At 56.2% G+C, this 23,651-nt stretch overlaps 3 protein-coding genes and 1 long non-coding RNA gene across 4 annotated transcripts in view; 2 read left to right on the top strand and 2 right to left on the bottom strand.

Annotated features, from left to right (window-relative positions):
- The first annotated feature begins 381 nt into the window (after positions 1-381).
- On the top strand, positions 382-8,278 carry FDPS (farnesyl diphosphate synthase). Its single transcript, XM_059490231.1, has 9 exons — positions 382-593; positions 738-878; positions 1,560-1,640; positions 1,736-1,858; positions 4,143-4,231; positions 5,381-5,453; positions 6,258-6,335; positions 6,412-6,546; positions 7,960-8,278. Exons 1-9 carry the CDS (start codon positions 453-455, stop codon positions 8,158-8,160), a joined length of 1,062 nt encoding a protein of 353 aa, XP_059346214.1. The 5' UTR covers positions 382-452; the 3' UTR covers positions 8,161-8,278.
- Positions 8,279-9,400: 1,122 nt separating this feature from the next.
- On the top strand, positions 9,401-17,190 carry RUSC1 (RUN and SH3 domain containing 1). Its single transcript, XM_059490199.1, has 9 exons — positions 9,401-11,057; positions 11,732-11,836; positions 12,232-12,308; positions 12,417-12,591; positions 13,226-13,331; positions 13,416-13,462; positions 13,695-14,652; positions 15,200-15,331; positions 16,594-17,190. Exons 1-9 carry the CDS (start codon positions 9,446-9,448, stop codon positions 16,760-16,762), a joined length of 3,381 nt encoding a protein of 1,126 aa, XP_059346182.1. The 5' UTR covers positions 9,401-9,445; the 3' UTR covers positions 16,763-17,190.
- Positions 17,191-17,876: 686 nt separating this feature from the next.
- On the bottom strand, positions 17,877-18,990 carry LOC132085080 (uncharacterized). Its single transcript, XR_009420140.1, has 2 exons — positions 18,543-18,990; positions 17,877-18,224 (listed from the first exon to the last, which is right to left on the bottom strand). It is a non-coding gene; the product is annotated as an uncharacterized LOC132085080 (long non-coding RNA).
- Positions 18,991-20,971: 1,981 nt separating this feature from the next.
- ASH1L (ASH1 like histone lysine methyltransferase) overlaps positions 20,972-23,651 on the bottom strand; it is an 81,241-nt gene continuing 78,561 nt past the window's right edge. Inside the window, exon 28 of the mRNA XM_059490103.1 lies at positions 20,972-23,147. Within this exon, the coding sequence (XP_059346086.1) occupies positions 23,056-23,147 (92 nt within the window). The 3' untranslated portion in view covers positions 20,972-23,055. The remainder of the gene's footprint in view (positions 23,148-23,651) is intronic.

Here is a 23,651-nt window from a genome sequence, read left to right as displayed (position 1 = left end):
GCCCCAAAGCCCCGCCCCAAAGCCCCGCCCTAAAGCCACGCCCTAAAGCCACGCCCTGGAGCCACGCCCTAAAGCCCCGCCCTCAATCCCCGCCCCGCCCCGCCCCCGCGCGACGCCGGGCGCTCTCTCCATTCCCCTTCTCCACCAATCACCGGCCTCGCTCCCGCCCCCGCCGCGCTCCCATTGGCTTAGCCGCCTTGGGCTCATCCTCGCGCGATGAAACGGACCAATGGGCGCTGCTCCAGCCGCGTGCCCGCTGGTCCGCCTCCAGGCGCGGGGCACTCTGGGAGTTATAGTCCAGCGGCATCGCTGGAAGCGGCCGCGGCCGCGCTTCGGGACTGCGCATCCCGGCGTGCCCCGCGAGGCGGGCGGGGCGGGGGCGGGGCCAGAGGTGCCCTGGAGGCCACGGGCGGCAGCGGCGGGACCGCGAACTGGCAGCGTGAACCGGCACCATGAGCGGCGGCGATAGCGGGGCGCGGGCAGCGGCCGAGCGCGAGGAGTTCGCCGCCTTCTTCCCGCAGATCGTCCGCGACCTGACGGAGGACATGCTGGGACACCCGGAGGTGGGAGATGCCGTGGCGCGGCTGAAGCAGGTGAGAACCGGGAGGGAGCGGCGAGACCGGGGCTGGAGGGTGGGAAGCGCCGGTGGGACCGGGGCTGGAGGGTGGGAAGCGCCGGTGGGACCGGGGCTGGAGGGTGGGTCAGGTCATGGCCGCTCACCTGGCCGCGCCCCGCAGGTGCTGGAGTACAACGCGCCGGGCGGGAAGTGCAACCGGGGGCTCACGGTGGTGGCCGCGTACCGGCGGCTGGCGGGGCCCGAGCGGCAGGACCCGGAGAGCATCCGGCGTGCCCTGGCCGTGGGCTGGTGCATCGAGCTGGTGAGAACCGGGACCCTCCCACGGGGATGGGAACCCCAACGGGGATTTGGACCCGCCATGGGGATTGGGACCCCAATGGGAGTGGGACTCTCGGTGGATGGGACCCCAGTGGAGATGGGATCCCCCATGGGATGGGACCCCCGTCTAGAAATGGGGCCTGCCAGGGGATGGGGACCCCAATGGGGAGGGGATCCCCCTGGGGATGAGACGCCCGGGGGATGGAGCCCCCCTAGGGATGGAATCCTCTGGGGGTGGGACCCCAATGGGGATGGGGACCCCTCTGGGCATGGGACCCCCTTGGGGAATGGGACCCCCCCACAATGGGGATGGGGACCCCAATGGGGATGGGCCTCCCCCCCCCAAATAGGGAAAGGCAGCCCCCCTCAATGGGGATGGGACCCCCCTGGATATGGGATCTCCATGGACATGGGACCCCAATGGGGATGGGGGCACCCTGGGTGTGGGAGCCCCCCTCTGGAGTTGGGACCCCCCTAGAAGATGGGAGGCCCCCATGGGATGGGACCCCCCTCTGGATATGGGGATGGGACCCCCTGGGTATGGCATCTCCATGGATAAGGGACCCCCCCCTCTGGGGAATGGGATCCTCTGGGGGATTGGGACCCCAGTGGGTATGGGGACCCCTGGGGATGGGATCCCCATCCCTAACCCACCCTCTGGCAGTTCCAAGCCTTTTTCCTGGTGGCCGACGACATCATGGACTCGTCCCTGACCCGCCGGGGGCAGCTCTGCTGGTACAAGAAGGTGAGAGGGGTTCAGGGGGGCCCCGCTCGGGGCTGGGGGTGTCCCTTGGGGGTCACCAGGAGCCTTTGGGACACCTCCCTGTGTCCCTGCTGCAGGAGGGGATCGGGCTGGATGCCATCAATGATGCTTTTCTGCTGGAGTCCTCGGTGTACAGGCTGCTGAGGAGGTACTGTGGGCAGCAGCCCTTCTACCTGCACCTGCTGGAGCTCTTCCTGCAGGTGAGCCTGGCTCCCCAAACCCTTCCTTGGGGGTTTCTTGGGGTCTGGGTCTGTTTTCTGATGTGTGCCTGAAATTCCTGGGTGTCCTGGACGTGTGTGGTGGTGTTTGAGGGTCCCAGGATGAGGGAAGAGAATCTTGACTCTGTGTTTCACAAGGCTGATTTATTATTTTTTATATATATAAATTATATATTTATGTAATATAAACAGAAATATAATATAATATATATAATATACTATATTATATATAATAGTATATATTATATATAATATATACTATAATATAATATGTAAAATATATAATATAATATGGCAGATCTAGCAGTAATTATAATATATAATATAGTATAATATGGAAATATTATAAATATTTATATGTAAATAAATATATATTACATTAAGAGAAAATAAGATATTAAAACTATACTAAAAGAATAGAAGAAAGTATTTCAGCAAGGAATAGAAAGGAATGATAATAAAATCTTGTGACTGCTCACAGCCCCAACACAGGTGGCTGTCATTGGTCATTAATTAAAAACAATTCACATGCTGGGTAAACAATTCTCTAAATCACATTCCAAAGCAGCAAAACATGGGGAAGCTCAAGCTTCTCAGGAGAAAAGATCTTAACAAAAGGATTTTTCATAAAATATGGCTGTGACAGACATGTCCTGCCTTTAGACCCAAAGAGGAGCTGAATCAGGGCTTGGGCTCTGCACCGTGGGGTTGGGACTCTCCTGGAGGGCTGTGTGTGAATAAACCATGGAATCACACAATGGTTGCGGTTGGAATGGACCTTAAAGTTCATAAAATTCCACTCCCCTTCCACGGAGGGATGTGTGTGAATCAATCATGGAATCCCAGAGCGGTTTGGGTTGGAATGGACCTCAAAAATCATCCCATTCCACCCCGCTGTCATGGAGGGATGTGTGTGAATCAATCATGGAATCCCAGATTGGTTTGGGTTGGAAAGACCTTAAAGATCATCCCGTTCCACCCCAATGCCATGGAAGGTTGTGTGTGAATAAATTATGGAATCCAGACTGGTTTGGGTTGGGTGGGACCCTAAAGATCATCAAGTTCCACCTCCCTGCTATAGAGGGATGTGTGTGGATAAATCATGAAATCCCAAACTGGTTTGGGTTGGATGGGACCTTAAAAATCATCTCAAAGATCATCCCATTCCACCCCAATGCCGTGGAGGGCTGTGTGTGAATAAACCATGGAATCACACAATGGTTTGGGTTGGAATGGACCCTGAAGATCATCAAGTTCCAACTCCCTGCTATAGAGAGCTGTGTGTGGATAAATCATGCAATCTCAGACTGGTTTGTGTTGGATGGGGCTTTAAAGATCATCCCATACTCCCCTGCCATGGAGGGCTGTGTGTGAATTAATCATGAAATCCCAAACTGGTTTGGGTTGGAATGGACCTTAAAGATTATAAAATTCCACCTCCCTGCTATAGAGGGCTGTGTGTAAATAAATCATGGAATCCAGACTGGTTTGGGTTGGGTGGGACCCTAAAGATCATCAAGTTCCAACTCCCTGCTATAGAGAGCTGTGTGTGGATAAATCATGGAATCCAGACTGGTTTGGGTTGGAATGAACCTTAAAGATCGTCCCATTCCACCCCTCTGCTATGGAAGGATGTGTGTGAATAAATTATGGAATCCAGACTGGTTTGGATTGGATGGGACCCTAAAGATCATCAAGTTCCACCTCCCTGCTATGCAGGGCTGTGTGAATCAATCATGAAATCCCAAACTGGTTTGGGTTGGATGGGACCTTAAAGATTATCAAATTCCACCTCCCTGCTATAGAGGGCTGTGTGTAAATAAATCATGGAATCCAGACTGGTTTGGGTTGGAATGAACCTTAAAGATCATCCCATTCCACCCCCCTGCCATGGAGGGCTGTGTGTGGATAAATCATGGAATCCCACGTTGGTTTGAGTTGGGTGGGACCTTAAAGATCATCAAATTCCAACCCTCCTGCCATGGGGACACCTCCCACCATCCTAAGCTGCTCCAAGCCCCATCCAACCTGGCTTTGGGCACTGCCAGTGATCCAGGGGCATCCACAGCTCCTCTGGGCACCCCATGCCAGGGCCTGCCCACCCTCACAGCCAGAAACTCCTCCCAATCTCAATATCACTGATATATCACAACCATCACCCTTTATCTCATTCTCCCCATGTAAAACATCCCCCTCCTTGTTTTTACACCCCCTTTAAACCCTGAAAAGCTGAAACAAGGCCACAAATCCTTTCTCTCCTCTGCAGACAGGCTACCACACCGAGCTGGGGCAGACTCTGGACCTCATCACTGCTCCAGTTTCCCAGGTGGACCTGAGCAGGTTCAGCGAGCAGAGGTACAGGGGGCACAGAGCCTGGTTCCTTCCTGCCCTGCTCAGCCTGGGGCTGGGTTTGGGGTGCCTGGGGCTGGTTTTGGGGTGCCCTGCAGAGGGACACCCTGGGGCTGAGTTTTGGGGTGCCTGGGGCTGGTTTTTGGGTGCCCTGTAGTCCCTGCCCTACAGAGACTCAGCCTGGGGCTGGGTTTTGGGGTGCCTGGGGCTGGGTTTGGGGTGCCCTTCAGTCCCTGCCCTGCAGAAACTCAGCCTGGGGTTGGTTTTTGGGGTGCCTGGGGCTGGTTTTTGGGTGCCCTGCAGAGGGGGGCCCTGGGGCTGGGTTTTGGGGTGCCTGGGGCTGGTTTTTGGGTGCCCTGTAGTCCCTGCCCTACAGAGACTCAGCCTGGGGCTGGGTTTTGGGGTGCCTGGGGCTGGGTTTGGGGTGCCCTTCAGTCCCTGCCCTACAGAGACTCAGCCTGGGGTTGGTTTCTGGGGTGCCCTGAACAGTGGGGCCCTGGGGCTGAGTTTTGGGGTGCCTGGGGCTGGTTTTTGGGGTGCCTGGAGTTGGTTTTGGGGTGCCCTGCAGTCCCTGCCCTGCAGAAACTCAGGCTGAGGCTGGTTTTTTAGGGTGCCTGGGGCTGGTTTTTGGGGTGCCCTGCAGAGAGGGGCCCTGGGGCTTGGTTTTTGGGTGCCCTGCAGTCCCTGCCCTACAGAGACTCAGCCTGGGGCTGGTTTTTGGGGTGCCTGGGGCTGGTTTTTGGGGTGCCTGGGGTTGGTTTTTGGGGTGCCCTGCAGAGGGGGGCCCTGGGGCTGGGTTTTGGGGTGCCTGGGGCTGGGTTTTGGGGTGCCTGGGGTTGGTTTTTGGGGTGCCTGGTGCTGGTTTTTAGTCCCTGCCCTGCAGAGACTCAGGCTGGGGCTGGTTTTTGGGGTGCGTGGGGCTGGTTTTTGGGGTGCCCCTGCAGAGGGGGACCCTGGGGCTGGTTTTTGGGTGCCCTGCAGTCCCTGCCCTACAGAGACTCAGCCTGGGGCTGGTTTTTGGGGTGCCCTGCAGAGGGGGGCCCTGGGGCTGGGTTTTGGGGTGCCTGGGGCTGGGTTTTGGGGTGCCTGGGGCTGGTTTTCAGTCCCTGCCCTGCCGTGGGGGTTCTGGGGCTCAGCCTGGTTCCTCTGGCACAGGTACAAGGCCATTGTGAAGTACAAGACAGCGTTTTACTCCTTCTACCTGCCCGTGGCTGCAGCCATGTACATGGTGAGTGCGCCGGGGCCTCGCCCTGCTGCCGGGAGAACAGGTCCTGGAAGGCTTTATGCCCAGGTCCTGGAAGGGTTTACTTTATTCCTGGTCCTGAAAGACTCTGTCCCCCAGGTCCTGGAAGGCTTTACTTTATGCTTAGGTCCTGAAAGGCTTTACCTATTTCCTGGTCCTGGAAGGCTTTATCCCCCAGGTCCTGGAAGGCTTTACTTTATCCCTGGTCCTGAAAGGCTCTATCCCCCAGGTCCTGGAAGGCTTTACTCAATCCCCAAGTCCTGGAAGGCTTTGCTTTATGCCCAGGTCCTGGAAGACTTTAGTTTATGCCCAGGTCCTGGAAGGCTTTGCTTTATCCCCAGGTCCTGGAAGGCTTTACTTCAGTCCAGGTCCTGGAAGGCTTTGCTTTATCCCCAGGTCCTGGAAGGCTTTGCTTTATCCCCAAGTCCTGGAAGACTTTACTTTATTCCCAGGTCCTGGAAGGCTTTATCCCCAGGTCCTGGAAAGTTTTAGCCCCAGGGCCTAGAAGGCTTTACTTTATTCCTGGTCCTGAAAGGCTTTACTTGATCCCCCAGGTCCTGGAAGGCTTTACTCAATCCCCAGGTCCTGGAAGGCTTTGCTTTATGCCCAGGTCCTGGAAGGCTTTACTCGATCCCCAGGTCCTGGAAGGCTTTACTTTATGCCCAGTTCCTTAAAGGCTTTACTTCAGCCTCAGGTCCTGGAAAGATTTACTTTATCCCAGGTCCTGGAAGGCTTTACTTTAACCCCAGGCCCTGGAAGGTTTTCTATCCCTGTTATTCCCTCCCCCAGGCGGGCATTGACGGCAAGGAGGAGCACGAGGACGCCAAAGCCATCCTGCTGGAGATGGGGGAGTTCTTCCAGATCCAGGTAGGAGCTGTCCCTGCCCCGCTGGGTCCCTGCCAGCTGCTGCCTGTGGCACTCAGGCCCTGGCACTGCCCCGCAGGACGATTTCCTGGACTGCTACGGGGACCCAGCCCTGACGGGGAAGGTTGGCACCGACATCCAGGACAACAAGTGCAGCTGGCTGGTGGTGCAGTGTCTGCAGAGGGCAACGCCAGAGCAGAGGCAGATCCTGGAGGTAAGGCTGGCAGCACACACCTGGCAGAGGGGGTGGAGTGCCACAATGGGCACCTGGAGTGCCACAATGGGCACCTGGAGTGCTGGGATGGGCACCTGGAGTGCCAGGGGCTGTCACCTGGCTGGGAGGAGCAGGGTGAGAAGGAAGAAGAGAGTGTTGGGGTGTTGTTTGTGAAGGTCCTAGGATGAGGGAAAAGGTGAATCCGACTCCATAATTCTTAGAAGGCTGATATATAATATAATATAATATAATATAATATAATATAATATAATATAATATAATATAATATAATATAATATAATATAATATAATATAATATAATATAATATAATATAATATAATATAATATAATATAATATAATATAATATAATATAATATAATATAATATAATATAATATATAATATAATATAATATAATATAATATAATATAATATAATATAATATATATAATATATATAATATATATAATATATAATATAATATAATATAATATAATATAATATAATATATAATATAATATAATATAATATATAATATAATATATATAATATATATAATATATATAATATATATAATATATATATAATATAATATAATATATATATAATATAATATAATATATATATAATATAATATAATATATATATATAATATAATATAATATATATATAATATAATATAATATATATATATAATATAATATAATATATATAATATAATATAATATATATATAATATATATATAATATATATATAATATATATATAATATATATAATATAATATATATATAATATATTATATATATTATATATATTATATATATATAATATATTATATATATTATTTATATATAATATATTATATATAATATATATAATATTACGTTACATTATATATATTATATATAGTATATATGATATATAATATAATATATATTATATTATATTATATACTAAAACTCTACAAAACAATAAAGGAATACATCAGAAAGCTAAAAAAAGAATAATAATAAAATTAAAAAACAACAACAACAACAAAGACCAAAACAAACAAACAAACAAAAAACAAAACAAAAAACACCCCAAAACTGTGACAGACCAGAGAGTCTGACACAGCCGGGCTGGGATTGGTCATGAATAAAAACAATTCACATGGAACCAATCAAAAATTCACCAGCCACATCCCAAAGCAGCAAAACACAAGGAGAATCCATCAGATAATATTGGGGTTTTTTTTTTTTCCTCTGAAGCTTCTCATCTCAGCTTTCTCTTTTTCCCAAGAGAGAAAAAAAAAATCCTATCAAAAAGATATTCCATAAAATACCACAGTAACAAAGAGAGAAGAGAGAACAAAGCTGCCGCCCCATGAGCTGCCATGACCCTGACTCACTCCAGGGTTTTTTTTTTTAGGAAAATTACGGCTCTAAGGAGCCCCAGAAGGTGGCGAAGGTGAAGGAGCTCTACGATGCCCTGGGCATGCAGGCGGCGTTCCGCGAGTACGAGGAGAGCAGCTACGGGCGGCTGCAGGCGCTGATCGGGAGCCACGCCCGGCGCCTGCCCCGCGAAATCTTCCTGGACCTGGCACAGAAGATTTACAAGCGGCAGAAGTGATGGAGGAGCCTGGCAGGGGGCTGGAGCTGCTCCCTGCCCTGGGAGGGGCCGGGGGTGGGCTGGAGAAGGTGCTCTGCCGTGGCCATCCGATTTATGTCAATAAATATAAATTATTGTAGGTGCGCTGCTTGCTGTTATCTGGGGATAGGGTTGGATGGAGGGAGGGGGATGCCGGTACCGGGGATGCCCGGAGCGCCGCCCCCGCCGCCGCCGCTACCGGTGGGGCGGGACCGGGCGGCTCCCGGCGGGCCCGCGGCTCCTCCCTCGCTCCCGCAGCCGCAGTCGCCGCCGCAGCGCCGAGGAGGTGAGCGGGGGACGGGGAAAGAAGGGGATGGAGCCGGGCGGGGGCTGCAGGGGGATGGGGATGGGGAGGGCCGCGCCCCGCGGGGCCGCTCCTGCTGCCCGGCCGCCCGTGCTCGCCCCGGGGCCGGGCGATGGATGATCAAGGGATGGAGGATGCTCGGGGGATGATCGGGGTTGGAGGATGCTCGAGGGATGCTCGGGGCTGGAGGATGCTGGGGCTGGACCATGCTTGGGGGTGGGGGATGCTCAGGGCTGGAGGATGCTCGGAACCGGGGGATGCTCGGGGTTGGAGGATGCTCGGAGCTGGAGGATGCTCGAGGGATTCTCGGTGTTGGAGGATGCTCGGGCCCGGGGGATGCTCGGCGCTGGCAGATGCTCGGATCCGCCCTCCCGCGCTCTCCGCTGCCCGTTCCCTGCCCGGAGCCTCCAGCAGGTGCCCGGGGCTGCGGCTCCTCCCCGGTAAAGCCGGGCCCGGTGCTGCGGTGCCGGTTCTGCGGCGGTTCCGGCCAAGCCCTGGTCCCTGAGCCCCCCTGGTGCCACCGCCCCCAGGCAGGACAGAACCCCCCCTGCCCGCCCCGCCTTGACGAGGCTCCAAGGGCGTTTTCTCCTTGAGGCATCCCCGAGATGCTCCCGACCCTCCGGAGGGAATCCAGCCCCGGAGCAGCCCGAGCTTCCTGAGAACGTTCCCAGGCCGTGCTCCAGGGACCAGGGCTGCCTTCAGAGCCCCAAACCGGGCAGGAAGCTGTGGGGCAGCCCCTCCCTGGGGGCACGTCCCCTTCTCTAAGCCCCAGCCCTTGTGCCAGGCCCTGCTGCAAGGTCACCGCTGTCCCTCTTCCCCCGGCTGTGCCTCTCTCCAGGTTTGTCCTGCCGTGTTTTTCCTTGACCAGGAGGGTGTTTGGTGCTTGCAGGGAGCTGGATGGTGTGAAGAGAGGAGCTGCTGGCCTTTCCTGGGAGCCCTGGGCACTTCCAGCGAGGCAGCACCATGCTGGCCCCAAAGAAAGGCCTCCTGTGCAACCTCAACCACATCCACCTGCAGCACATCTCCCTGGGGCTGCACCTCTCCCGGCACCCCGAGCTCCAGGAGGGCTCCACGGGCCAGGGGGAGCAGACGGGCTGCACGCAGTGCCCGGAGAACCGGGAGCCGGTGGATGCCAATTCCAACAATCCCTCGGTGAAATGTCGCTGCTGCGAGTCCCATGCTCCGGAGCCGGAGACGCTCGGGCTGCAGAACCCGGAGGATTTCCCCTGCCTGCACAGCGGAGACGAGGAGGAGGCGGCTTCCCCTTGTGATCCCCCTTGTGATCTGGCTTCCTCCTCCTCCTCCTCCTCTGTCAGTAGCTGCTCGGATTTCAGCTTGGATGACTCGCCGGTCTCGGTGTACTGCAAGGAGTTGGCCAGAGCAGAGTCCCAGTCCCCTGACAAGCAGCTGAACGTCATTCCCACAGAAAATGCCTGGCATGGAGAGCCTCTGGATGATGGAGAGCTTCTGGCTGATGGAGAATCTCTGGCTGATGGAGAATCTCTGGCTGATGGAGAGCGTCTGGCTGATGGAGAATCTCTGGCTGACCAGCACAGGACATGCCATGGGAGAGATGCCAACCACAACTCCCCGGTGCCCCCGAGAGCCACCAAGAGCTCTGTGGCCAGCAAGAGCCCAGACAGCCTCTGCAGCATCAACTCGCTCGATTCTCACTGCGAGGAGCTCTCTCCCAGCACAGCAGCACCGGAGACCACCGGCACCAGCACTGACCTCGACCCCAACTGCAACCCCCTCCCCGAGCCCGATGCGGCGCCCGCAGCCCCGCCGCCCGTGCCGGAACGGAGGGATCCCGGTGTCCCGAGCAGCGCTCCGGAGCCGCGGCCCCGGCCCGGCGGGGTCCCTCCCCCGGTGCCCCCTCGGCCCCGGCGGCGGCTGCAGGTGCTGAACGCGCACAGAGCGGAGCAGCAGCTCGGGCCAGAACCCAAAGCCGGCCCGGCTGAGCTCTGCAGAGACGCGGCCACCAAGACCATCACCTCCTTCCACGAGCTGGCCCAGAGGAGGAAGAGGAACGCGGCTGTGCCCGCGCCCGCCCAGGCCAGGGTTGACCGCAGTGACTGGCTGATCGTGTTCTCGCCCGACACGGAGCTGCCCCCCGGCAGCGAGCTGCTCTCGGGCACGGCGGGCCAGGAGCCGGCCCGGCCGCAGCCCCAGGTGCAGCAGGACGGGCCAGCCAGGCCCCCCGGCCCCAGGCAGAGAGAGGTGACCACGTTCAAGGAGCTGCGGTCCCGCAGCGCCGCCCGGCAGCCCAAGGGCCCGCGGGCAGAGCCGGCCCAGCACCCCCCGGTGCCCCCGGGGCAAGCCCCGGGCTGGGGACCCCCGGTGTCCCTGGGGGTGACGCAGGGTCTGGCAGCCAGCGACGGGCACCAGGCGAGGAGGAGAGCGCGGCCCAGCCTGCAGCCCATCGCCGAGGGGCAGCCCAGGGATGTGGAGAAGGGGCGGCTGCCCCCAGGGGAAAAGGGGATGGGGACAGCCCCGCTCCGGGGGCTCGGGGGGCCCGGCGGGGACCCCGCGGTGCCACGGGCGGCGCAGAGAGGAGAGGAGACCCGCACGGGGGGTGAGTTTGGGGGTGAGACTGGGGGTGAGTGTGGAGATGAGTCTGGCGGGAGTCTGGAGGGAGTTTGGGGTGAGTCTGGGGTGAATCTGGGGGTGAGTGTGGGGGGAGTCGGGTGAATCTGGGGTGAGTCTGGGGGGGAGTCTGAGGTGAATCTGGGGTGAGTCTGGGGGGAGTCTGGGTGTGAGTCTGCGGGTGAGTCTGGGGGTGAGTCTTGGGTGAGCCTGGGCAGGAGTCTGGGGGTGACTCTGGGGGGAGAGTTTAGGGGTGAGTCTGGGGGTGAGTCTGGGGGGAGTCTGGGGGGAGTCTGGGGGGAGTCTGGGGGTGAATCTGGGGGTGACTCCGGCTCCTTCCGGGACCCTGCCCGGGGCTTGCGGGGCCGGGTGCGGTCTCCGGGCGGTGAGAGCGATCCCGGGTCGCTCCGGGCCGGGCACGGCGAGCTCCGGGGCTCCCCCCGCATGGCCCAGCGCGGCTCGGGACGTGCCGGGGCCGTCCCGGTGCTGCCGCTCCGCCCCGCGGCTCCCAGCGCTTCCTCCGCCCGGCCCGGCCCGGCCCCGCCGCCCTTGGCCCCATGAGCCGGAGCGAGCCGGGCCCCGCCGCCGACCCCGCTCCTCCCCCGGGCCCGGGCAGCGCTGCAGCCGCCGCCCCGCCTGACCCCGCTGCCCCGCTGTCTCCAGCCAGGCCCGAGCCGCTCCCCGCCGGAGCCGCCGCTGGAGCCGCCGCTGGAGCCGCCCGGCCCGGCGGGGGAAGAGCGGAGGGGCCGCATGGCGAGCAAGCGAAAGGTTGGGGCAAATCCTCGCAGAACGGAGAGGGAGAGGAGGAGGGGGCAGCGGGGTCGGGAGGGTGCGAGGGGCTCGTCCTGGGGCGGGTCGGTGTCCGGGGCACCGGCAGGGCTGGGCTGGGGCAGGGACAACGGAAGGCACGCAGGGACACTGCAGGCGGGGACAGTACAGGCAGGGACCGGCAGCGCTGCCCGCACCGGGCCCGGCCCTGCCCGCCCCCGGCAGGTGATCCGGGCCAGCCGGAGAACGCGGCTGCAGCCACCACCGCAACCCCCCGAGGGTGCCCGACCTGCGGTTCCAGCACAGCAGGGTCCGGTGGTGTCCGGGTCCCTCCACACTGACCCTTCCCTCCTTCTCTCCTTCTCTCTTTCTCTCCTCCTCTCCCTCGTCCCCAGCGCTGCTGGTCGCCGTCAGCTCCGCTGTGGACAAGGTCATCGCCCACTTCAGCACCGCACGGAACGTGGTGCAGAAGGTGAGGGCTGGGAAGGATTTTGGGATTCCCTTATCCCTCCCAGCGGAATCGGGGTCGGGTGCTGCTCTTGCCCTCCCTCCCATCTCCTCGTGTTCCTGCTCTCCCCAGGCCCAGCTGGGGGACAGCCGGCTCAACCCCGACGTGGGCTACCTGCTGCTGCACACCCTGTGCCCTGCGCTCTACGCCTTGGTGGAGGACGGGCTGAAGCCGTTCCAGAAGGATGTTATCACAGGCCAGAGGAGAAACTCCCCCTGGAGCGTGGTGGAAGCCTCGGTGAAGACAGGTGAGGGTGAGGCTGTGGGCATGTCCAGGTGCCTGGAGTGCTGCTGTGCCCTGGGCCAGCTGCGGTGGGTGAGTGTCTGTGCCCTGATCAGTGAATGTCTGTGCCCTGGGCTGTGTCTGTGCCCTGATCAGTGAATGTCTGTGCTCTGGGCAGTGTCTGTGTCCTGGGCAGTGTCCGTGCCCTGGGCAGTGTCCGTGCCCTGATCAGTGAGTGTCTGTGCCCTGGGCAGTGTCTGTGTCCTGGGCAGTGTCCGTGCCCTGGGCAGTGTCCGTGCCCTGATCAGTGAGTGTCTGTGCCCTGGGCAGTGTCTGTGTCCTGGGCAGTGTGTCTGTGCTCTGGACACTGAGTGTCTGTGCCCTGGGCTGTGTCTGTGCTCTGATCAGTGAATGTCTGTGCCCTGGGCAGTGTGTCTGTGCTCTGGGCAGTGTGTCTGTGCCCTGGGCAGTGTCTGTGCTCTGGGCATTGTCTATGCCCTGATCAGTGAGTGTCTGTGCCCTGGGCACTGAGTGTCTGTGCCCTGGGCAGTGTCTGTGCCCTGGGCACTGAGTGCTGCTGTGCCCTGGGCAGTGTCTGTGCCCTGATCAGTGAGTGTCTGTGCCCTGGGCCCCGAGTGTCTGTGCTCTGCACCCCACAGGCCCCAGCAGCCGCTCCCTGCACTCGCTGTGCTGGCACGTGGCCGGGCTGGCCCCTCTCAGCAGCAGCAGGCAGAAGTTCCACGCCTTCATCCTCGGCCTTCTGAAGTGAGTGGTGTTAACCCTGCCAGCCCCACAGCAGGCTGGAGCTGTCCCAGGGGCTCTAATTTGGGTTCTCTTTGTCTTGTTTAGCATTAAACAGCTGGAGTTGTGGATATCTCACCTGCAGAAGAGCCCAGGTAAGGACACGGTGCCTGGGAGCTCCCTCCCCGAGCCCTCTCAATCTGCCAGGCTGAAAATCCCACTCTGGGCTTGGGATACATCCACTTCCCATAGTGGATGGTTTTCCATGGTGCATCTTCAGCACAGAGGGTGCTCTGAGTGACGTGGGCAGCCTGGCTGGCCCTTGGTGGGGATGTGACAAGCACAGGGGCCATCCTGCCCCTGCCTCACCTGTCCCTGTCCCCACAGGTGTCGTCTCCGTGCTTTACTCCCCCACGGCCTTCTTTGCCCTGAGCCAAGGCCCTCTGCCCCACCTTGCTGACGAGCTCCTGCTGCTCATCCAGCCCCTCTCGGTGCTGACCTTCCACCTGGACTTGCTCTTTGAGCACCACCACCTCTCCGTGGACGTCCGGCCCTTGTCCCGCCGCCTGCAGCCCCCGCTGTCCCCCAGCCCCGCGCGGGGGTCCCTGGGGGGGCACAGCGGTGCTGCTGGGGACAGCCTGGAGGATGAGACCCCTCCCGATGCCCTGGGCAGGGTGGGGGGCACAGGGGGCCGCTCCCAAGCCGCCATGGGTGGGTTGGTGCCTGCCCCACCAGTGGGGGCTGCCCTGCAGCAAACCCTGCAGCAGGTGCTGCGCTGGGGCGACCAAATCGGCCGCACCTTGCTGGGCTCTGCCACCCCCTCAGAGAGCCAGGAGGGTGCTGGGGGCACTGGGGCTGGCCTCAGTGGCTGGTGGGGCCAGCTGAGCCAGAGCTCCAGGGTTTACACTGCTGCCAGCAAGGAAAAGTCCCCCTCGGTCTGGTGGACGAAGCTGCGGGCAGGGGAACCCAGCCCGGGCCAGGCTGGGCAACCCCAAATTTCCCTGAGTGAGCCCAGAGCCACGGAGCTGCAGCTGCTCCAGACCAAAGCTGGCCCTGAACCCTCTCACCCAAAGCCCAGCAGCAGCACTGACACCTCAGGGAGCTCCTCCCCTGAAGATCTCTTCTTGCCCGCTGGAACCAGAGCGCTCACCAAGCTGGATGATCCCACTGCTGGAAAAAACCTCCTGGCTGCTTCCCCAGAGCCTCCTGCCAGCAGGAGCCAGGCAGAGATGGCTGAGCCTCCCGGTGCTGACAGGGGCAGCTGGCTGGGCTGGCTCTTTGGAGCCACCAACCCCTCGTGCAGGAGCTTCCCCTGCAGCCCTGACGCCGCCTCGGGCAGGTCCAGGTGAGACCCAGCTTGGGCAGGCACAGGGGGAAGGGTTTGTGAGGGCTGGGGAGGGGTTTTGTGCTCAGGAGGGATTTCTGTGTGCTCAGGTGGGCTCAGGAGGGGTTTCTGTGTGCTGAGGAGGGGTTTCTGTGTGCTCAGGTGTGCTGAGGAGGGATTTCTGTGTGCTCAGGTGTGCTCAGGAGGGGTTTTGTGTGCTCAGGAGGGATTTCTGTGTGCTCAGGAGGGGTTTCTGTGTGCTCAGGTGGGCTGAGGAAGGGTTTCTGTGTGCTCAGGAGGGGTTTCTGTGTGCTCAGGTGGGCTGAGGAAGGGCTTCTGTGTGCTCAGGTGGGCTGAGGAAGTGTTTCTGTGGTGGCTTCATGGGGATCTTGTAGGGTTTCCCCTTGGCATTAGTGCACAACCCAAGCACTGCTGCCATCGCCTTGGAGCAGCAGGAGCTCCTGGGCAGGCTCAGTGCTGTTTATCAGCTCCCAGATCAGCAGATAAGCCTGAGATAAGCAGCAGGAAGGGCTCCCAGGTAAGCTGGTGGCTCCCTTTGCTCCGGCAGGAGGCCGTCCCGCTGGCTGGCCCCCAGCCCCCGTGTCCTGGCCGGGGTGGTGAAGGGGCTGGCACCGGACAGGAGCCGCAGCCCGGAGCCGCAACCGGGCAGGAGCGAGGCTGGCCTGGCCCCGGGCCGCAGGTGAGGCTGGGATGGGGTGGGATCAATGGGATGGGATTGATGGGATCAATGGGATGGGATTGATGGGATCAATGGGATGGGGTGGGATGGGATGGGATTGATGGGATCAGTGGGATGGGATGGGATTGATGGGATGGGATGGGATTGATAGGATCGATGGGATGGGATGGGATGGGATGGGATTGATGGGATCAATGGGATTGATGGGATGGGATCGATGGGATGGGATGGGATTGATGGGATCAATGGGATGGGGTGGGATGGGATTGATGGGATGGGATGGGATGGGGTGGGATGGGATGGGATTGATGGGATCAGTGGGATGGGATGGGATTGATGGGATCAATGGGATGGGATTGATGGGATTGATGGGATGGGGTGGGATGGGATGGGATTGATGGGATCAATGGGATTGATGGGATGGGATTGATGGGATGGGATTGATGGGATGGGATTGATAGGATCGATGGGATGGGATGAGATGGGATGGGATCAATGGGGTGGGATGGGCTGGGAGAGGGCAGGGCTGGGATGGGATGGGCAGGGCTGGGATTGGCAGGGACTGGGCAGGGCTGGGATGGGCACAGCAGGGCAGAGCTGGGATGGGATGGGATTGATGGGATCAATGGGATGGGATGGGATCAATGGGATGGGATGGGATCAATGGGATGGGATGGGATTGATGGGGTCAGTGGGATGGGATGGGATGGGAGAGGGCTGGGCTGGGCTGGGCAGGGCTGGGAATGGACAGAGCTGGGAGAGGGACTGGGCAGGGCTGCGAGAGCTTTTCTGGCTGGGGGAAAGCCGGGGCTGCTTTCAGGGGGTCGCACACATCCCTAAAGGGAAAGCACCCCCAAGGATCCCCTTCCCCTGCTGGGCTCTGGGGGAACCTGAGCCTCTGCCCACCTGGGCTCAGCTGCTTTTCCAAAACGTTTTGGGGACAATTTTTGGCATTTTCTTGTGTGCTTTGTGGATTCGTGGCAGTTTGTGTGGGGCAAGCGTGTGGCAGCTGTAGGAACAGCTCTGTCCAAGTGGGCAGGGTGGGTTTGTGGCCATCCCAAACGGTGTTTGGTGCTTCCCTCTTCCCCATCCTCGCTGACCCCAATGTCCCCACACCCTTGGGGGACATCCGTGTCACAGAGGTGACATTTGTGGCGCAGGGGTGACATTTTTGGTGTGGGGGGTGACACTGGTAGCACAGGGGTGACATTTGTGGCACAGGGGGTGACATTTGTGGCCCAGGGGTGACATTTTTGACGCAGGGCAGTCCGGGCACTGTGTGACCACACGGGCACGGCTGATGGGCACCTGAGCTTCCACAAAGGGGACATCCTGGAGCTTCTCTCCACCGTGGATGAAGACTGGATCCGCTGCTGCCATGGCAACAGCACCGGCCTCGTTCCCGTTGGTTACACATCCCTGATTTTGTGAGGAGGAGGAGGAGGAGGAGGAAGGGACCTGGGAGAGCAGCTGAGCTCTCCGGAGCGATGCCAGCTCTGGGTGTCTCCTGTCACCTCCAGAGCTTCCCCAGCTCCGGGGCTGGCGGCTCCCAGGGCACCCTGCCCTGTGCCTGTCACTGCTGCATGAGGTCACCGTGTGCCACCGTGTCCCCCACAGCCCCTCCTTGGCAGCTCGGGGGTCCCTCAGCTGCTGCCCACCCCCGTGTCACCTCCGTCCGTCTGTCCGTCCATCTGTCCTGCCACCGCTGCCACCTCCAGTGCCCCGCCGTGCACTCTGTAAATAATTGTAACCACTGGAATGAGCTCGTTCCGCCGGGAAAAAGCTGGAAATAAAGGTTGTGGCTCACGACATTTTGTTCTGGTTTAGGGCAAATTTGGTAGGGAATCGCCAAAGCAAACCCACAGGGCTCATGTCCCCAGCCAGTTTGGGAAGGATTCCTCGGAGACAAGTGGAAAGAACCTGTTCATTGGACAGGCACAGCACCCCCAGCACACAGAATGAACAATACCAGGTGACACCACTATGACAAAGATGACAAATTCAGAAAGTCTCTCTTGGGGTGGTTGCTCTGTTATCAATCCCTCTGTTCTCAGTCCCTCCTGTGCTGGGGCAGCTGCTGCAGCCACAAGGTGCAAACCCTCGGTGTTCCCAGGTCCCAGCCCAGAGCAGGTTCAAGTTGGTTCCAAAATGGAAAGGAGAAACAATCTAGGAAGGAATTTGGACTGTTCAGCTGAACTAGCTAATGAGCAGAAGCAAGAGCGAGCAGGAGCGAAGCAGAAGCAAGAGCGAGCTGCCCACCCCCGTGCCAGGGCAGGGACAGCTCCTCTCCCAACCCCGTGTCGCCTCCATCCGTCTGTCTGTCCGTCTGTCTGTCTGTCCTGCCACCTCCAGTGCCCCGCCGTGCACTCTGTAAATAATTATAACCACTGGAATGAGCTCGTTCTGCAGGGGAAAAAAAGCTGGAAATAAAGGTTGTGGCTCACGTGTGCACGTGTGGCAATGGGCAATGGGGTGGGATGAGGAGATGCTGGGGCTGTGCTGGTGCTCAGCATTGTTATGAATAAGAAGCTTGACTAGGCCAATATTCAAGCAGCAATCAATTTATTATTTAAAATGGTAAAGTATGAGCAATACAGCGCTGGGTACAGTGGGGGAAGTTTTCCCTCCAACTGCACTCCGATAATTGAGGGTTACAGGTATTTATAGGGGTACTCATCAGCTTTTTCAGCAGTTTCTATTCCAAGTTTTTTACTCATCAGCAATTGTTATTCCAAATCATTACATCATGATTCTCTACACTATTGTGATCTTAGTTTCTCAGGATGTATCTCAAAAGGAGGATCCCAGATGGTGGCGGTCCAGTTTCGCTTTGGTCGAAACCATCAATCCTTGAGGTGATGTTCATCTCCCTTTCTCAGGCTGTTTTTCTCTGCTTCAATAAGGCGTGAGATAAGCACATTTCCTTTATATACATTCTAAAGCTATAGTTTCAAGGATACAAGCAATATTCGAAAATTATACTTCAAAAGGTTACTCTTTATGGATTAAATGCAAGCAAAAAGCAACACCTTTAACACCTTAATTCTCCTAAATCAACCTAAATCAACCAGGGTTAATTGCAAACAAACGATAGGTTCAAAGGCCTTTTTCCACGCTTTATTTTCCTTAGTTATTATTAGAATTCGCAACTACCCCACTGTCAGTGTCCACACATATCGCAATCACAAGTACACACGTCGCCTGTTTGTACCTGACATGAAACGCAGCTTTGTATCTCACAGCATCCCCAGGCAGGGAGAGCAGGAGAGGTGCCCTGAAGATGCCCAGGCTCCTCCACAGCGTGGCAGAGGCGGCTGCAGCCTCCCCGAGCCAGGAATATCCCTGGAAAAGCTGCTGGGAACAGCCCAGGTCGCTGCTTTGGTTATTTATAAAACTTCAGCTGATCTTTTCGTAGCCCAGGGGATGGCAGTAGGGGCTAAGCGGCTCCGAGTTCTTCGTGGTTTTGCCATCGCTTGTGATTTCAGGCCAGAATCTGCGTTTCCTGCTGGGCTCCCCAGTGGAAGGAAGGTGTGGCCATAGCAGGGAGCGGCCCCACGGCAGCAGCAGGGACAGTTTTGGGCCTCTGTCCCTCCCATGGCCACGTTTCACCCTCCTGATTTCCCCTTTCGCTGTGTCGGCCCCGGGTGAAGCCGCTCTCCTCTCACTCTGCTCTCATTTCTCTCATTTCCACTTCTCTCGCCGGGGTTTTTATTCTCAGACGAGTGACGTGATGTCCTAATTGGAATGTTCCTTGGCTCGCCTCAAGGAGCCTTGATTGATTTCCACAGCTGCTTCTGGGCTTTCGGAACGAGGTCATGCCAGAAGGAGGAAGCCAGGTGCTACTTGCATTTGTTTATTTTCTTTTTTAAATAAACAGCCCTCCAAGCCTTGGCTTTAAAAGGAGCGCAGGGGTCAAACGTGGCATTTTCATTGTCACAGAGAGCGAGATAAAGGGAAAAGGAAAAATCGGGTTCCACAGAAAGGGTGTGGAGGAGGAGAAGCTGTTTCATTCCTGAGGGACCTGCAGGTGAGAGATCTCTCTGCATTCACCTGGGGGTGACAGTCCCCAGCCTGAGCAGGACAAGGGGGCTCCTTGGGTTTGTCCCCTGGGAACGGGCACCAAATCTGTGGATTTAATGGCTCCTGCCCCAGTTTGCCTCACGGGCAGCCGTGGTCAGAGCCCCTGTGACACCTCAGTGACCGTGCTGTCCCCACCCCTCCTGCAGGGCCACTGGGGTCACACGGAACCCTCTGAGACCTCTGGCAGATGGGGCTCAATCCCAGGGGTGCTCCTGGGTTGGTTCCCATTCCAGGTGGGTGATCCCAGGTTCCAATCCCACTGGGTATTTCTGGGTTCCCATCTCAGCTGGGTGTTCCAGGGTTGGTTTTCATTCCAGGGGGGGTTCCTGGGTTCCCATCCCAGCTGGATGTTCCAGGGTTCCCATCCCACGTAGGTGATCCCAGGTTCCCATCCTAGGAGATGTTCCCGTGTTCCCATCCCAGTGGTTGGTGTTCCTGGTGTTCCTGGGTTCCCACCACAGTGGTTGATCCCATGTTCCCATCCCAGCTGGGTGTTCCCAGGTTGGTTCTCATCCTAGATGGGTGTCCATGGATTCCCATCACAGAGGACGATCCCAGGTTCCCATCCCACCTGGGTGTTCCCGGGTTGGTTTCCATCCCAGGGGGTGTTCCCAGGTTCCCAGGGTGTGTTCAGGAGCCAGGACAGCCCAAACCCCACCTTGTCCCCACCCCAGAGCCCTCAGTGTCACCTCCAGGTGTTCCTTGCACACCTCCAGGGATGGGCACTCCAACCCTCCCTGGGCAGTTCCAATCCCTGAGCCCCCTTTCCATGGGGAAATTCCTGCTGTGCCCACCCCGAGCCTCAGCCTGAGGCTGTTCCCTCTGCTCCTGTCCCTGTTCCCTGGGATAAGATCCCAAATCCTCCCTGTCTGTCCCCTCCTGGCAGGAGCTGTGCAGAGCTCAGGTCCTCCTGAGCCTCCTTTGCTCCAGGCTGAGCCCCCTCAGCTCCCTCAGGGACTCTCCATTCCCTTCCCAGCTCCCTCAGGAATTCTCCAGCTCCTTCAAGAATTCTCCACTCAATTTCCATCTCCTTCAGAAATTCCCAGCTCCCTCAGGGATTCTCCATTCGTTCCCAGCTCCCTCAAAAACTCTCCCTTCGTTCCCAGCTCCCTCAGGGATTCTCCATTCCCTTCCCAGCTCTGGACAAGCTCCAGTCCCTCAGTCTCTTGTCATAAAGAACCCAAAACTGACGCAGGGTTTGAGGTCCCTCAGCAGAGGCAGCAGGAGGGGCTGAGGTCACTGTCCTGGCCCAGCCCAGGTGCCATTGGCCTCTGGCATCTGGGCACATCTGGGCACACCTGGGCCCATGTCCAGCTGCATCCCCAGGGCCTTTCCAGCCCCTTTTCCCTGAGCCTGGAACGTTCTGTGGGGTTGCTGTGACCCAAGGGCAGCACCCAGCACTTGCTGAGCCTCACCCCACGGATCCCACGGATCCAGCCTGCCCAGGTGGATCCTGTCCATCCATCCACCTCCTGTCCTCCTGTCCATCCACCCTCCTCCTGTCCTCCTGTCCATCCACCCTCCCACCCAGCTCAGCAAAGAAAACCCCCCGAGCCAACCTTTAGGAAAAGATTTTTTTTTCCATTTAATACTAGACTCTCAGGATTGAGATGCAGGCTTTTTATGCAATTACATCCAATGTTAAAATTGGTAATACATAATTTACAAAGATTAACATCAAAACAATGATCTATTTAGATATGCTTTGTAAAAAGGAAATATATTAGCAGCATTTATTTTCAGCAATCACACAGCCTACACCCATGCAGACTAAGGTTCAGCTCTATTTGCAGTAACGTAGTGCTTCCTGGCTCCGGCGGCGATCCTGGGGACACACGGGTCTGCTCAGTATTATAAAATAACCAAAAAATAAAAAAAGTCATTAATTTCTACACCAGTAAGAAAAAACAATTCTTTGCACTTACCTAACATTTGATTGTCTAAAAAACATTTTGTTTAGTCTTTCAACAAAAGAAAGATAAAATGACAGAGCTAGTGTCTCGCTTCTGTACGCACTTTATTTTTTTTTTTTTTTTAAAAACTTTTTAGTGTTTAACACCATTTGAGACAATGATTTCTGTTTGAAACTAAATGAGACAACTCGAGGGGTTGGACATGCGATATTCCTACTACACGCACGAGTATTTTATACTCAGGGTTCCTGGTACTGTACAGTGCTTCTCTACAGTAAGAAAATATTCCAAACTATTTTCTTATTTCTTTTTTTTTTTTAATAAAATATTTTTTTTTCTCAAAGGGTTTTTTTCCTTTCTTTTTTTTTTTGTGGTTTTTTTTTTTTTGTTTTTGTTTTGTTTTCTCTTTTGAAATCAACACATAAAAGTTAATGGAATGAGTCATGTTCCACTAAGAGTAAAATAATTATAATAATAACAAGAATGTACATTAGGACAAGCTTGGTCCATAAAAAGGAACATGTAACTACGGTATTGCTTTACATCCACGCAGCAGATATATACAACTTGGCACATTAAAAACTGGATTTCTTATAAGAACACCTAAAACAGGACTGGATATGCATGTGTACGTCTGAGACAGGAAAGCAAAGCCACCGTCCGGGGGCCGGCGCTGGCGGGACAATCGCGACAATCGCGACAATCGCGACAATCGCCAGCGGGTGGCGCTGCCCGGACGTCCGGCTGTCCACCAGCACACGAGGGTAGTGTTAGCAGTTGATAAATTCTACAGCTCACGACAAACACTCGCTCGGATACTGCCTGACGGGCACGGAGTGAAAGGGTCCTTGGGGTTGTTTTTTTTTTTTTTTTGGTGTTTTTTAGTTTTGTTTTTTTTTTTTCCTTATTTTCATTTAACGGATTTTTATTTGCACAACACACGAGACACACGAGAAACCACAGCTTATCAAAAAAACCAACAGCAATGGTGGCGTCAGGAGCTGACTTCGCTTTTATAAAATTTCTCTGCAGAAAAAAAGTGAAAAAAACCTCACACCCCACCCCCTCCCCCCGCACAGCAAGTGCCTCATCCCAGCTCTCCTGCCCTGCTCCAAGCTTCTGGAAGCTTCTCCTTGGCACAGAGCACAGGGACGCGTGCTCAGCTGTCCCACGGCGAACCTCGTGCCCGGCTGGGGACGTTTCTCTCTTCTGGAACTTGTGCAAATCAGAGGCCACAGCTTCAGGGCAGCTTTTCCTTTCAAGCCACTGGGCCTTTCCTCTCTCCCCTCTGGATTCCTGCATTCCCTTCCCTGGCGGTGCTGAGGGTGGCTGGTACAATCCCAGGTGAGCAGTGACCGTGGGGAACATCCTCCTCAGAGTAACTCAGTCCTTTTCCTCTGCCCTCCCTATTATTATTATTTTTTTAATTTTTTTTGTTTTGTTTTGTTTTTATTCTCCTCTGAGTGGGAATATCAAGCAAAAAATAAATTAAATTTGACCATCCTGGACAATAACCACGAGGTTTCCTCAGTACCTAACATCAATACAAGGCACGCCCACCAACACACACACCAAGAGCACTGCAGAGCAGGGTGGGCACCGTGCCAGCCCGGCCCCCCAGGTGCTACTGTTTGTATTTTGTCAGTTTGCTGCTGCTGCCCTCTCTCCTTGCCCAGGCTGGGCTCTGCCCCCAGCCCAGCCAGACCCCAGAGCTCGGCTGCCCCTCGTGGGTCACTTCCTGAAGCTGCTCTCGGCCATGGTCAGAGTGCGGCGCCGCAGCTTCCGGCCCGAGCCCTCCTCCAGCAGGTACGTGACATCGATGGCTGCAACAGAGCACAGCACAAAAGAGACTTTGCAAATTGTCCTTCAGCTCAGTCACTGCAGCATCACTGAGCTGGGAAAAGCCCTCCAGGATCATGAATCCAACCTGGGAGTGATGCCCAGAGCACAGCGCTGAGCGCTGCCTCCCATCGCTCCCCAAACACAAAATTCCTGATTCTTTATTCCTGGTTCTTTCAAGGATGAATCCAAACCATGCCTGGACAAGATGCTGAGTGACCCAAGCCCTGAGATATGGCTGGACCAGAAATCCTCCCAACCCAAATGAAGCATCAGTCCATGACTGTGTGGCATTGGACAGACTGGACATGGCTCATCCTGGGCTTTGATTTAAAAGCAGGGTCACACTTCACCAGTGTCCCCTCATCCCACAGCTCAGACAGCACCTCCAGCAGGTACTCAGAACCAAAGGAAAGCTCATAAAAGGTCAAAAGAGACTTTCCAAACCCCTCTCAGTCTTTCCTGGCCTGTCTGTTAAGTTTATCTAT

The sequence above is a fragment of the Ammospiza nelsoni genome, chromosome 28, assembly GCF_027579445.1.
Source record: "Ammospiza nelsoni isolate bAmmNel1 chromosome 28, bAmmNel1.pri, whole genome shotgun sequence".
NCBI lineage: Eukaryota > Metazoa > Chordata > Aves > Passeriformes > Passerellidae > Ammospiza > Ammospiza nelsoni.
Note: the sequence above shows the minus strand (reverse complement) of the source record. Positions and strands in the feature narration are given on the sequence as shown.